The sequence below is a fragment of the Sebastes fasciatus genome, chromosome 11, assembly GCF_043250625.1.
Source record: "Sebastes fasciatus isolate fSebFas1 chromosome 11, fSebFas1.pri, whole genome shotgun sequence".
In the NCBI taxonomy this organism is placed as follows: domain Eukaryota; kingdom Metazoa; phylum Chordata; class Actinopteri; order Perciformes; family Sebastidae; genus Sebastes; species Sebastes fasciatus.
Genome location: NC_133805.1, coordinates 30371264 through 30385166, shown reverse-complemented (window position 1 = coordinate 30385166; position 13903 = coordinate 30371264). Strand labels below are relative to the sequence as shown.

The following is a 13903-nucleotide window of genomic DNA, read 5'->3' as shown; positions in this document are numbered from 1 at the left end:
TTTTGTCTTTTTTATTTAGGTTCAATATACGCTCGTTACATGCATGGTGTTCTTTCAAAATAAACTTTCGTTTTCACAGGAAGTTAGGTTTAGGCAACACAACCACCAGGTAGGGTTAAGAAACGGTCATGGTTGTCGTTAACCTCACTGACTAATTCCCCATGTGACTGACGATACCGAAAAAGTCACGTGACTAAAGACTTACGTGACAAAATAAGTCAACGTTACTTTTTGTTTCACGTGGGACATGCACACCGGTCTCCTGGTTGAAAGTCTGGTGTTTGTTTGACCCGTCCACCTCCCTCCCGCCCTGAGCGGACTCTCACACTATTAATACTACGTCACTTTCTCCGACTGTCGAATCTATAAACATTACATAGATAGATGGACCAGAAACCAATTATTAACTATCTAGCTAAATAATGTTTATAGATGCTTTACAAAGTATTTAATAACCATTTAACAATGTATTATAATCATCAGTTGTAACTTTATAAATATTGTTTATAGACCAACCAATTATTAACCATTAAGAAAGTGTTACAAATATCTGGTCCATGTAATGTTTATAGATTCTTTACAAATACTTTCTTAAAGGTTTACTAATCATTTCGTAATAATTAGCAAATACTTATATACATTTATAAAATTGTATAATATGTGCAACAATAAGTTGTTAAAATAACAGAAATTATAGCAACAATAAAATAACTACTAAGTTAGTTTAAGTAACTATCAATTTACCATTTACAAATGATGGTTATTATAAAGTGTTTTTTTAATGAATTGTTCACAGGTTGTCATTATGATTGGTTGTCAATCCCAAGAGGGCGGGTTTTAACCTGATATGAGCTGGACTGAGGCTAGAAAGTGCAGGACAGAGAGCGGAGGGTTGTAGTACCAAGCGAGTTGGATGGAGCCAGGCTGTCTTTGTGTTAGCTGCCTGTGTATTCACGGTGAATTGTCCATAACTGCTGTAAATAGAACAGTCAATCTGCTGTCGCTGCAGACCTCTGGTCATTCATAGAACGCTCTTTCTCACTTTAAGGCAATTGAAAGGTGCAGTTATACCACACTGGAAAGAAAAACAATTTTGGCCACCTCTTTTTGGGTAGTTCAATTCACAGTAGTCATGCTTTGCTGAACATGAAATTATTTCTTCTTTGTTGACCTTATGTGGCCTAATATTCAGTGTTATCGCTGACCGGCCACTCCAGTGTGTCTGTCAGCCGGGAACAGGAAAGGTCACTGGTGTTCGCAGGAAACTCTATTTTCCAAAGAGTGGACAAACAAGCGAGGGTGCCGTCTTATTTAACCCTTAAATGCATGGGTGTTTTTACAAACATTTCTACATACAGTATATCGGGCCTATTATTAACATTAAAGGGACTGTTTGTAACTTCTTACACGTATAAATCATTGCGGTTCGGTGTCCCATGCGCGCCTACAGTCCACCACTGTTTTACAGGTACAAATTGTTTACAAGAGCACGAAATCTAGTCTCTTAATCTTGCTTTCAAAGTGCACCAGATTGATGCATTTAACTTTGAAATGTACAAAATCTTCAGGTTACTGTGAAAACCTGGAACAAAGACTGGAAAAACTGCTAGAGGAATGTCTTTCAGTGAATACATTAATTTACTTTGCAAGTAATTCCGGGGTTCCAATTTTCTTTCATATCCTTACTACTTTCTTGCCAGTATGGACGTGAAGTAGGTCTTAAATTGCATTCATAGTGGTCTTAAACAGGTCTTAAAAAGTCTTGAATTTGACTTGTTGAAACCTGCAGATACCCTGTTCACTCTAGCTTTAAAGCTTTAAACATGTTATTATCGTGTTAACTTTGACAGCCCTACAAAATATATACAAAACATGTTAAAACCTCTTCATATTTTGCTTTACTTTGCACTCAGACCAGCAAATTATGTTCTATCAAAGGACTCGCTGGTTCTTATAGCATGTTTATGTTCAGCCAGTCTTGCATGGCGAGCATGCATAAGTATAAGATATTACTTAAGAAACCCAGGTGGTGTAGTGCAAGCGAGCTGTTCTGTAATGCAGGTGTCAGCACTTTCCAGGCTCTGTTGAGAAACCTGATGTATAAATTTATATGTTGGCTAAATGATTCTCAGAACGCCATTATCATGCTACTGTCAAATCTTTGTTTTAGTGTTATACGATACCAGTCACACCTGTGAAAACATTGGTATAACTGTCTTTTATAAAAAGTGTCAGTTTCTATTTTAATGTATGTATTGTTGAATGTTTTTTTAATGGACTTCGAGTCTGTCAATAAAGATTAATTATTAATTGCCTACAGTTTACACTTTGGTCTCCCAACATGAAAACAGCCACATTGACACGGAAGTCGGTAAACCACAAATGAGGTGTTGCAATTCATAATTGACTTCATGTTATATTTACGACCTGATGTAATTCCCACAATGCTTCCTCTGGTGGTTACTGGAGGAAGATGATTCCTCACAAGTTTGTCATTAAGGGCTGGGGCTCTTCTGAAGCTGATGGTAGGGGGCGTCTAGATGAGATTCTCTCAGAGAACCGTCATTTTTCAATATCTTTCTTTTAATGATTTGTTTAATTCTATGCGCTTCACTGCTATATTGTGTTGCAACTGTTCTGTAGTGAGACCTTTCGCTTTATTATAAGCTGTGGATTCAGTCTTTTGTTTATATTGTCTTTTCTTAAAGGGGACATATCATGAAAAACTCACCTTTTCAGTGCTTGTGCACATACATCTGGGTACCTGGAGTGACTACCGACCCACAAACTGTGAAAAGAGACAACCCAGTCAGTTCTTTGTGGGCTGTCTGGATCAGAAAACATGTGATTCAACAACCATTCACGTGTCTCCCCTTCCTATGTCAAATGGCTTTGGCTCATGTCTTGAGCAGTCGTAGATGCATTTAAACCTGCAGTAGGCAGAATATTTTTTGCATCATTGGGCAAAAATTCCATAATAACCTTTCAGCATATTGTAATTCAAGTGTTCTGAGAGAAAACTAGACTTCTGCACCTCCTCATGGCTCTGTTTTCAGGCTTTAGAAAATCTAGCCCGTGACGGGAGACTCTGGCCAATCACAGGTAATTTCAGAGAGAGAGAGCGTTCCTATTGGTTGTTCATCAACGAAGGCAAACTTTCTCTTTTTTGCAGCTAAACAGTACACTACAAGATGTTTCTGAAAGCATTTGAGGAGAGAAAAAGGCATTACAGTACATAATTTTGTTTCATAATATTGATTCATATTTGATTGACAGCTGCTCAGAGACGGTAGGCTCCAGCTCAGCTCTGATTGGTTGTTTTTCTCCGGTCTGTGAAATCTTGCAAATGCCGCATCGGAGGACACCGGAGGATACAGACGCACATGATTTTTATCAGATTACCTGTCTCATGCACTACTGTCAGGATATAGTGACCGTTTTATAAAAAATAACTTTGCTCCAATTCTACCTACTGCAGCTTTAAGTCTCTGAAACCGTCCGAAGTATACGTTATCTATCAATCAAGCAGGATGGAAACTGTCTGCCCTAAGAACATCAGTTGGTTATCTAAATATGGAGGTATGCAAATCACCATTGTCATCTTTAATGATCTTTAGGTAAAGAAAATGGATTTCAGTTAAAGAATAATCTTGACTAAGCTTTAAATTACTGTTGGTGCTATTTAAATGGGAATGGAACTGAAGAAGTTCTGACCATATCAGAAAAATATCATCTACGTATGTACCTGCTCGTGAGACCTTCTGGTTTCCCAAGTTGGAAATTTGGCCAGGAAGACTACACGCATGTTTATATCTTCATCATTCTCATGCTCCAGTTCTGCTTTTAAATGATCCGACTCATAAACGGCACGAAAACCAAATCCGTGGCCTAGAGTACATCTTCATTTTTCAGAGCTGCTTTCATCAAAACCCTCCGATATCAAAGAAAGTGCTGCTCTGCACTAAAGCTGACACCCAGGTGCTGCACCATCACGTTACTGTGACAGTACACTCATCATACTGTATACACACACTGTTTCATCACGCTCTGTATTTCTTCATAGAGACAACAGCGCCATCATGAGGCCAAACAGGGAAACACAACATTACCTGCTACCACCTAACATAACAACTGTAACATTCTTACGTAGCATAAATTGGATCTCTAGTGACCCTACAAACGTTTTAGAGAAACACATTAGAAAAACAATGCTTTTTTATTATTTCTGACAAATAGTTTGAGGAATATTTGAAGAGTTGAGTGCTTAGGTGAATGAAATGAATGAATTAGACAGGTATAATATAGTTCTGAGTTAGACCCACAGTATCTTCAACATCCATATCACCCTGTCCCTCTCCTCCGTACATCCTCTCCTTGTCTTGTTTAAATCCAAACGGCTTGTTGCCGCCATCTAGTGTCACAGTTCTACTGCTACAGCTAAAGTAAAGTAATACTGCTTTGTGTGTTTCACTCCTGTGAGTCACTGACAAAGGTCGACCCATTTGATTTAGTCATGAAACAATACACATGTAACACCAAATATTCACAACAGCAAGAACAAAAGATAACCCCAACAAGCCAAAAACACAGATTAAATCCAAAATGGGACATGGACTTGCAAAATGAACTATGAACTACTGTAGGCTGTCAATCGATTCAAATAGTTAATCGAGATTAATCGAAAATTAATCACATTTTTTATCTGTTATAAATGTACCATAAAGGGAAATTTGTCAAGTATTTAATACTCTTATCAACATGGGAGTGGACAAATATGCTGCTTTATGCAAATGTATGCATAAATGTATAATTGGAAATTAATTAACAACACAAAACAATGACAACTACTGTCCAGAAACCCTCACAGGTACTACATTTAGCATAAAAAATTACTGATGACTGAATACATGTATAAGACATTGCTAATGCTAATGATGTATGAAATTAATGATTCTAGGAAGGCAGGGGATTTTCCGTGACTGCAGTTTTCTCGTGTCTTCCGCTGTAGTCAACCTTTTAGGTGAGGCCAAATGCATCTCAGAAACAAGCCGGACATATTCCTCTGAATCCCTTCCTTCAGCCATGAAGCATTTCCACACCTCTGCACATATGAATTTACTTTGAGCCCAGTACAACCTAAAAAAATAGGTCCTTAAATCTTACCAATCTGGCACTTTATACAAGTTTTTTTTTTATTATTAAATATCCACAATAAAAACAAAGTGCAATGATTTCTGTATGTCAAAGTCAGTTTACTAATCATTGATACAAAATACAAAATAAAAATAATCCTTATAGGCTCATATCCCGTTAGTCATTCCACATGTCACTTTTCTCAAGAATTGATGTGGAATAAAACATACAAATGGAACGTACACAGGTTAAATACAAAACAGAATATAAAAGCATTAATATTAATAAATGTGTATGCATGCCTCTATAGAAACCAGTTTCTATAGTTTGTGTTTTTGCAACATTTATACGCGCTGTGGACAATTCTAAAGACAGTTCACTATACAGCGAAGACGGACATTTATTTCATTTCAGCACCTTAGGATATTTCCATCTACACTGCTTTTTTTCTTTACTTTTTTTACGAGTATCATTTCCAGACACAAGAATTAATAGCAAATTTAATAACAGATTCTTACAAAATTCAGAATAACAGCTCCCACTGCAGTGCTGCACTGCAGCCTTGTTACAAAGCTGCCCCACATTATCTGCAGACAGTATAGAGTGCTGCAGGAATGAGTCCTAAAACCTAGAAATGAGTTAGCATTTTATCACTTCCTGTTTCATCATCTGGAAGTCAATGGGTTTTTAGTTAGATGCCTGAAATAAAGTCTGTGGTTAACACAAGCTGAAGAGATTTTAATGTTTGTTCTACGACATAAATATGTGAATAAATATCCCAATCACAAGTTTTTAAAACTTTTATGTGTCTTAAAAAAGGCGGTTGCTAACAAGTGGCTAGATGAGACTACAAATACTAAATATACTCGCGCTCATGCGACCTTGGTGTTTCATTTATAGCCTAGTGTTAGCTTTTTACTTCTGCCGATTGCATTCATGCTTCAAAATCATAAAAGTGGTGTTCACTTGTGGAGATTATCTTGCTGAACAAAAATGTATGTATCATAAATGTGTGTTTGCCACAAAGCTTATTTCGATGTAGAGTGAGGAACCCACAGTTTGCTGTTTGGCAGATTGTTTAGGTCACTAATTTGATCTTTTATAAGTTTTTTTTCTGGGTTTTTTTAAAAAATGTTTTCATGAAGCACTCAGTACTAATATCTTTATTGTTAAGCACTTTGAGCTGCATTTCTTGTGTGAAAGGTGCTATACATATTTATCATTATTACCTCCACCAATGGAACGCCGATGGAACAATGGCGATGCTAACTTCCTGGTTGGCCTACACAAATACGTCATCCCCGGAGCACTCTATAGCTCCCCCCCAAAAAACTGTTGCAGTAACGATAACTGTTGATACCAGGAAACTGAGTTTGTAGTGTATAGTGGTTAGTAAGAATGTAAACCGTGTCTTTCAATTACTGCTTATCATACATACATCAACATGTATACTGTATATGTGTATACAGTATGGCTTTGAAACATAAAATATGTTGCACTTTCTGATAAGTGTGAATTATGACACATTTTCTGTCCAGACATAAAGAATCACTAAATGTACTCCCTATAACAGGCTCTGGCTGCTATTACTTTAAAAATGTCATTTCCATATTGTATAATCCAGTTACAGGTAGTATAACCATAACCAGCATTCCCCCTTACTCTTTACTTGAACCAGTACATGTAGTTGGACTGGACGGCTGGAAAGCACATATTGTTGCTGCATGAACCTCCGTAGCTGGACGGACAGGCTGAACAAGGAATCCCCACTCTGTACGGAGCCTCTCCTATCCAGTTTCCCCTAGAGAAAGAAAGAAACAACGTCTAGAATTCCATTACAATGGGTGGATATCAACACTGGAGGTGACTCTATCAACACCATGGGTAAAAACATCACAAGGTAGAGATGATGTCATAATCACTGCAGGTAGAATTTACTTGATTATCACCTCCAGCTCTGGCAGCTGCAGTTATCTTGTCATTAGTGTGCTCGCTTTCAGGGATGCACACGAAAATTGTCCAATTTACTCCTTAATTAGTTTTTCTCCTGGACTTTTTTCTCCTTCAACTACTTCACTATTACTTCAGTGAAACAGAAGCTATAGAGAATCTTTCGCTTCTGTACTGTGTGTATTCCCCAGTGAAACGAAATAGTTGAGCATTGCATTGTTACAAGAGGGATTTAAACCTGAAGTAGGCAGTATATTTTTGGCATCATTGGGCAAAAATTCCATAATAACCTTTCAGCATATTGTATTCAAGTGTTCTGAGAGAAAACTAGACTTCTGCATCTCCTCATGGTTCTGTTTTCAGGCTTTAAAAAATCTAGCCCGCGACGGGATAGACAGGTGTAATAGGCATTACAGTAACAGAATATTGATTCATATTGGATCAGCGCTGCCTAGTTTGACCGTTTGATCGGAGCTCGCGAGTGATTGACAGCTGCACAGAGGCGGCAGGCTCCAGCTCGGCTCTGATTGGTTGTTTTCCTCCGGTCTATAAAATCTTGCAGATGCCGTTAGGAACACCGGAGGACGCAGAGGAACATGATTTTTTCATATTATCTCATGCTTTACTGTCAGGTTATAGTGACCGTTTTATAAAAATAACTTTTTTAAATTATATTTGCTCAATTTCCACCCACTGCAGCTTTAACTCAAATCCTTCGCATTTGATTGGACAGCTAAAAAGAAGGTGGGCTTAGAATGTAGCGTGATATGCTACAGCACACACACCTCCCTTGTCGCTAAAAGTTGCAGATTGATCAATGGATGGATGTCATGATATTATTGTTATGTAACAAAACTACAATAAAATAAGTCAACGTTGACTTGATCTCACACGGTACACGAACAGCGGCCTCCTGGGTGAAAGTTCCGTGTTTGTTTGACCCAACCAACATCCCCTCCCACCCGCCCTATACGCAGACTTTCTCACTCTTTATACTGCGTCAGTTGCTCACACCGCAGATGGGTTTACATTGGAGTTGAAAGTCCGGTGCGTCCCATGCAGACGCTAAATGGTGCCTCGGTATCAGACGTCAAGGGGCACTGACCAAGTGTCGGTATTTAACGAGTTGGGAAGTTGGGAGTGAGTGCGGGTTGGCTACTTCAACTACAACTTCAACTGTTCCAGTATTTCAACATGTTCACGTCAGCAGCGAGCATGTACGTTTTCCTCTGAAATGTAATAGCACCTGTACTAGTAATAGTTAGTACCTCACTGCATCTCATGAAAGAGTTGAAACAGAGAAGTCTGTGTCACAGTCGTGTCATTACATTCGTGTTTCCTGCACTATATCCACAGATTTCAAGAGCTCCAGACTCGGGCACCTCCGGCGCTGTCTCTATCATCAGGACCCTTGGTGGAAAATCATAACACCAAGGTAAACAATACAACCTTAATATTTAGATATAACTGTAACTCATAAAGTTAGGTAACGTAATGTTAAAGCTAGGGTTGATAACCTTGAGAAACTATCAAACTCAGCCCAGTGTTGCCAACTCTTTTCCAATGAAAGTAGCTAGCACCAAAATTCAAATCTAGAGAGAAGGTCACCAAGTCTGGTTGTGAAATCTGAATATCCGTATACTCTGAAGTGATGGTCACCTGTATGTATTTGAGCCAAAGACCTCATTCACATTGTCATCTCAGTATTTTGCTACACTTTCTGTACTCCAACACAATAAACTATGCCTGGCCGGCACTCGATGTATTCCACCGATGTCTTCCTGTAACACGTCACCTTGTTAGATTTCAGAATCTTCTCCTTGAGCAAGACTCTTTCCATAATGTCAGACACTTATAATAACAATCAGAGCCTGTCATGGTAAAAACAAGCACTTTTAGTGGACATAAATGATGCTGCCAGCTTGCCCCAATAGGATTACATTGCAACCCGTGAGCAGCTGCCGTGAGCAGCTGCCGTCTACAGCGCTCTCCCTCAATACTGGACCAATTCAGAAACTGTTGTCCTTATTAGTCAGTTAGACACAAAAACATGGGAACATAGGGTCCTGGTTGAAAAATACCTAAGTTACCTTTTAAATACAAGTTATCTGCTACTTAACATTACATTAACTAACTTTATAAGTTACAGTTATATCTAATTATAAAGGTTGTATTGTTTACCTTCGTGTTAGAAAAAGCGTCTTGAGATTTGACACTATATAAAAATAAATTGAATTATTATTGGTGGATGTTGGTGTGGCTTATTAAAACTGATGAACGCATGCTATCGTATCCTGATGATCGTCTCTGGCATACACTATTTCAGACGTCACTTCCTTCTCCAAATTTGGGATCAGAAAGTATCCGACGGAGGAGGTGGACTCGAGTCTGGAGTTCTGCAGCTAGACCTTTCTCACAGATTTACACTCATACTTGGGGGAGTAGTTGCAGACAAGGAAGGTGGCTTCTTTCCACAGAACCCCCCACACAAACATGTTGTAGCAGGTCTGCACTGCACAGCCCACTCTGTTGGTGGACGCCCACACCATCTGAAACAAAGACACAACAGCAGCAATGAGACCTGGCATATACTCCATCATAACTAGATTATGACATGCTGTCCTGTCAAAAGTGTTTCTAGTTGTTCCAAAGGGCCACACTTACAGGTGGAGTGAAAAGCCTGCCGTCAGAGAGAGGGGCTAATCTCACGGCTACCGGTTACCTGCTGCAGTAAAATTAGAGGTTTTCTAAAGGGACTCTGGTGAAACACTACAGCTTTGTCCACAGGGACCGCCAAAATCAACACAAAATGAAAGTACCTCATAGTATTTTTAAAATACGTTTGAAACATCTTCATCTTTGTTGTGGGGATTTTATTTTTTGAGTACCTGATATGCATACCTATATACCTAAAACTTAAGGAGTATTTGGAAGGATTGCTCTTTTCTGTTGTCAGGTTTAGGGGCAGACTGAGCAACATACAACTGAGGCAGCCGTCGTGAAACATCAGTAATTTGGTTTGTATCTACAGCAGCTTAAAACAGACACACTGCTCCAGCAGTACGTCAAAGACGAGGGTAGAGCTTCAAAACTACTGAAGAGGGAACACACCCGCCTACTGAAACATAATGAGCCAGTCATTTTACATCACAGCTCAGCTGGTTGGTGCCTCCAACGAGTTCCATGAGTCAGATGGTTATTTGAGTTATCAGCTTAGAGATAGTTCACTTTAAATAGAAGACTGGACATTGTCTGCTGTGCTGCTGTTTTAATTGATGGAGCTTGTTGCCTGAGAAGCCGATTATCATCCCTTATTTTAGCAAGAAAATTCTATATCATGGTTTCGGGCTTGTAGAAGCAGTTCTGAATTGTATTCTTTTTATCTGGAGAGTGTAGTTGTTTGTACAACGCACTGACTTGGGATAGCTACGCCTTAAAGGCCGTGTAAAGGCTGGATCAGAGGCCTTCCTGATCCCGGTATGTATTGGAACAACTCTAGATGATGACCTTTCTCACCTGTGTGTAGTGTGTACACATGGGCCCGTAGCAGAGCAGGGGGCAGCTGGGGTTGCAGAAGCGAGGGTAGGGGAACACATAGTCGTTGACTTCATCATACCAAGGCTTGACCAGCTGCAGGATAGACCGATACCTGTGGAGGAAAGAGTGTACAGAGTTGGTACAGAGGAGGAGGGATGAACCTCAGTGCATACTCTGATGGATTACACGGCCTGTCGGAGGCGGCATGCGTGGTTAAGCTTGTGACCACAACCAGCATCAATGATGGGTGAAGTCAGAAAGTATGCACAGTCGCACCTGTAACCACACCCCAACAGTGATGTCACTGTCGTCCTGTAGTGGGTTCTTTCCATTCTGATAATTATGTTTCCTCTTGTCCATCGTCTTCTGTCCTCCCTAAGCTATGTCCAGGACTTTTATTGTGAAAGGTAAGAACAGAAGGAGTGGATCTGGTCTGCACTGCCTTCGTCAAGGTTGAAAGCAGTAATACAGTTTGTTGTTCGGACAACAGAGGCTCCGTGTTGTTGTACACTTTAGTGTACGTATAGAATATGTCCGTTCCACACAACGTTGGAGCAGCATTCAACCAGTGGCAGGTGTTTTTAAGTGTTACTGAATCATTTCTACACATTTGACAATTGAGATGCTTTTGCCTCATGAGTAATTGCCGTCACTCACACAGGAGTGAGACAGGACGTTCCATTTGGTCAGCTAGTTCTCATTCCCGTAGGTTCAATTTCAAAGCTTTTATCACGGCCGTCGGCGTTCGGTACCGCCGCACCCCTTAAAGCCGGTGCGTTCCATTAACTGTAATGTAAACCCATCCTCGGCAACAGTAAATGCTCGTAAACGAGAAAGTGCGCCGGGAGTGTGGCGACGTAGTTTAAAAAGCGAAAGACACACACCGGGGAGGTGGATGGATCCAACAAACACAAGGCTTTCATCCAGCAGGCCGCCGTTTGTGTCCCGTGTTCACAGCGTTCAGTGTCATTTTCACTGAACAAACGTCGTAGCTTTAAGCCCAACCATGCTGTTCTTTCCTAAACCTAACTATAGTGGTTTTGTTGCTTAATCCCAAAGTGACACAAAGGGGTGTGACAAAGCGGTGGTATGTGCCGAGTTGGGATGAGAATGTGTTGGTTTGGTAAATCCTTCCTCTCATCTTCACCATGGATGTATAAAGAGAACTGGATACAGTGTAAAAATATGCGCCTAGCCATGAATCTTTGATCCATGTTGTTCATAACTGGACTTTTAATAGTATTAATGCTTTGTCTGTAGGCTACCGCACAACGTTACAACAATAAACACATGTAGTCGTCCATAGCGAATGTTCATGTAGACCTAATATACTGTTCAGTGCACATAATAGGCTAAAAATCTCCATTGTAATTATATCTGGTTAGCAAAAGAAAATTCTGAATTTCTATTTTTTCAGAAGGAAAAATTAATGAATGGTTGTCTTCATCTAAATGTGTGTGTGTCTGTGTGTGTGTGTGTGTGTGTGTGTGTGTGTGTGTTGTATTTACCCTCCGGTTCTGACAGACAGGTTCTGTCCATAGAACTGCAGCAGGTAAGCCGGTCCGTGTTCCCACAGACACGTGGCGGCCCAGGCTTCAGCTGTCCTGGCCAGATCATAGTCCCACACCTGTTGGAGAGAGTTTTCCTGTACTCACACCTGCTGTAGAGAAGCTTGACATAATTAAGTAATAAAAGTAATAATGAATATGTACCATGTCTACTCAAGAGAACAATGTAAAACAGTTTCGGATGGTTTCGAGCAAATCTCCTCCTGGGTCAACGGGAATTAGACATTATAAATGCAATATCTGTCATAAAACGCAACATATTTAATATGTTTTTGTGTATGAATACTGACATTTGTTTCAAATATTTTTATTAAGAAGCATGTGCATGTCAGTGATACAAACTTTGTGGGGTGTTTATCATGCCTCATTTTTTATACATAACAAAAACAGACAAAACTAGGAACTAATGAATACTGACATTTTATCTACATTTTTTTAGATGTAGAGAAAATCGTGAAAACTTCTATTTTAAAAAAAAGAAAAGAAAATGATATCAATATTTACAATGATGCACAAAGCTTGATGAAAATGAATTTAAATGTAAAATGTTATGGAAATATTATAGAAATGTAACAAAAAGAAAGAAAATAGAATATTATAGAAACGAATTTAAATGTAAAATGTTATAGAAATATTATAGAAATATATAAAAAAAAAAGAAAATAGAATATTATAGAAATTTAAAAAGTGAAATGTATAAAATGAACATTATTGTAATGTTGCTGTAATGACATTTAGTATAAGAACAAGTGATGAAAACCATAAAAAATAAATATGTTGCAGATTAAAATCCACTAATCCAGCCTACATGTAATTTTGTGTACCTGTTTATATATATTACATACTCTGATGGTTAAAATTAAAAAAAAAATTAATTTGGGAGAGTCAAAAGTGACCGTTTTTCTCCCACTTTTAGGCTTCCATCATTATTAGGGTATCATAAAAATATGTCTATATAAATCAAATTGACGTATCTACGTGAGGTCATATTTTAGGTCTATATGAACATACTAATGTGAGATATGATGAAGAAGATAATCCTATTTCCCCGGTGTCTTCTCTTACCATGTACTCCATGTTAGCAGCAGGTGGGTAGACTCTGGCTCTGACCTGGTTGTGGTAGTCCAGGATGGACACCATGTCCCCCTGACTGATGAACCGTCTCCTGCGCGCTCCACGGACACCGGACGGTGACCCGGGTTTGATCCCCGGAGGAGTTGAACTAACGTTACCGTGAACCTGAGGAGCCTCCGTGGAGTTCACAACCCGTCCGTTAACTCCGCACAGCAGGATCACGCAGGACAGATAATAAAGGTCTCTCATGGTTAAATATCAGTCAAACTAAATAACAAACAATAAACTCCACTCATGCACAGTCTGTTAGTCTCCTGTGTTCCAGTAGTGTCAATGAGGCTGTTTATGAGCTCTTATTCTGGTGAGGATCTCTGAAAGGTTCAGCCTGCCCCCAGTGTCTTTCAAAATAAAACACTGCTTAACAATGTATTATAGATGCTGTGTAGTGTGCTGCATATGTCTAATATTATGTACTGTATATGAAGAATAGGTGTAGCTTATTAAATACCCAGACAACTTGGAAGGGTTAGATTATTTTTTTGTAACTATAGAATTACCAAAATCTTGTTTCATAATAAAATGCTGTAGCATATGATGGACAAAAAACAACAAAATTAAATGAAGATTTATAGTGAATTATC

At 39.1% G+C, this 13903-nt stretch overlaps 1 protein-coding gene across 1 annotated transcript; it reads right to left on the bottom strand.

The window, feature by feature from the left end:
• Positions 1-5236: 5236 nt before the first annotated feature.
• LOC141776288 (peptidase inhibitor 15-like) lies at positions 5237-13579 on the bottom strand. The gene is made up of 5 exons (XM_074649750.1): positions 13254-13579; positions 12129-12247; positions 10600-10732; positions 9517-9632; positions 5237-6934 (listed from the first exon to the last, which is right to left on the bottom strand). The coding sequence occupies exons 1-5, from the start codon at positions 13509-13511 to the stop codon at positions 6799-6801; spliced, it is 762 nt and encodes a 253-aa protein (XP_074505851.1). The 5' UTR covers positions 13512-13579; the 3' UTR covers positions 5237-6798.
• Between the last annotated feature and the right edge of the window lie 324 nt (positions 13580-13903).

Coding starts and splice junctions, on each gene's coding strand:
- LOC141776288 (XM_074649750.1), bottom strand. CDS start 13,511: ATGAGAGACCTTTATTATCTGTCCTGCGTGATCCTGCTGTGCGGAGTT. Junction 9,633..10,599: donor TGTGTACACACTACACACAG/GTGAGAAAGGTC, acceptor TCTTTGTTTCAG/ATGGTGTGGGCGTCCACCAA. Junction 6,935..9,516: donor GTCTGCAACTACTCCCCCAA/GTATGAGTGTAA, acceptor TTCTTTCTCTAG/GGGAAACTGGATAGGAGAGG.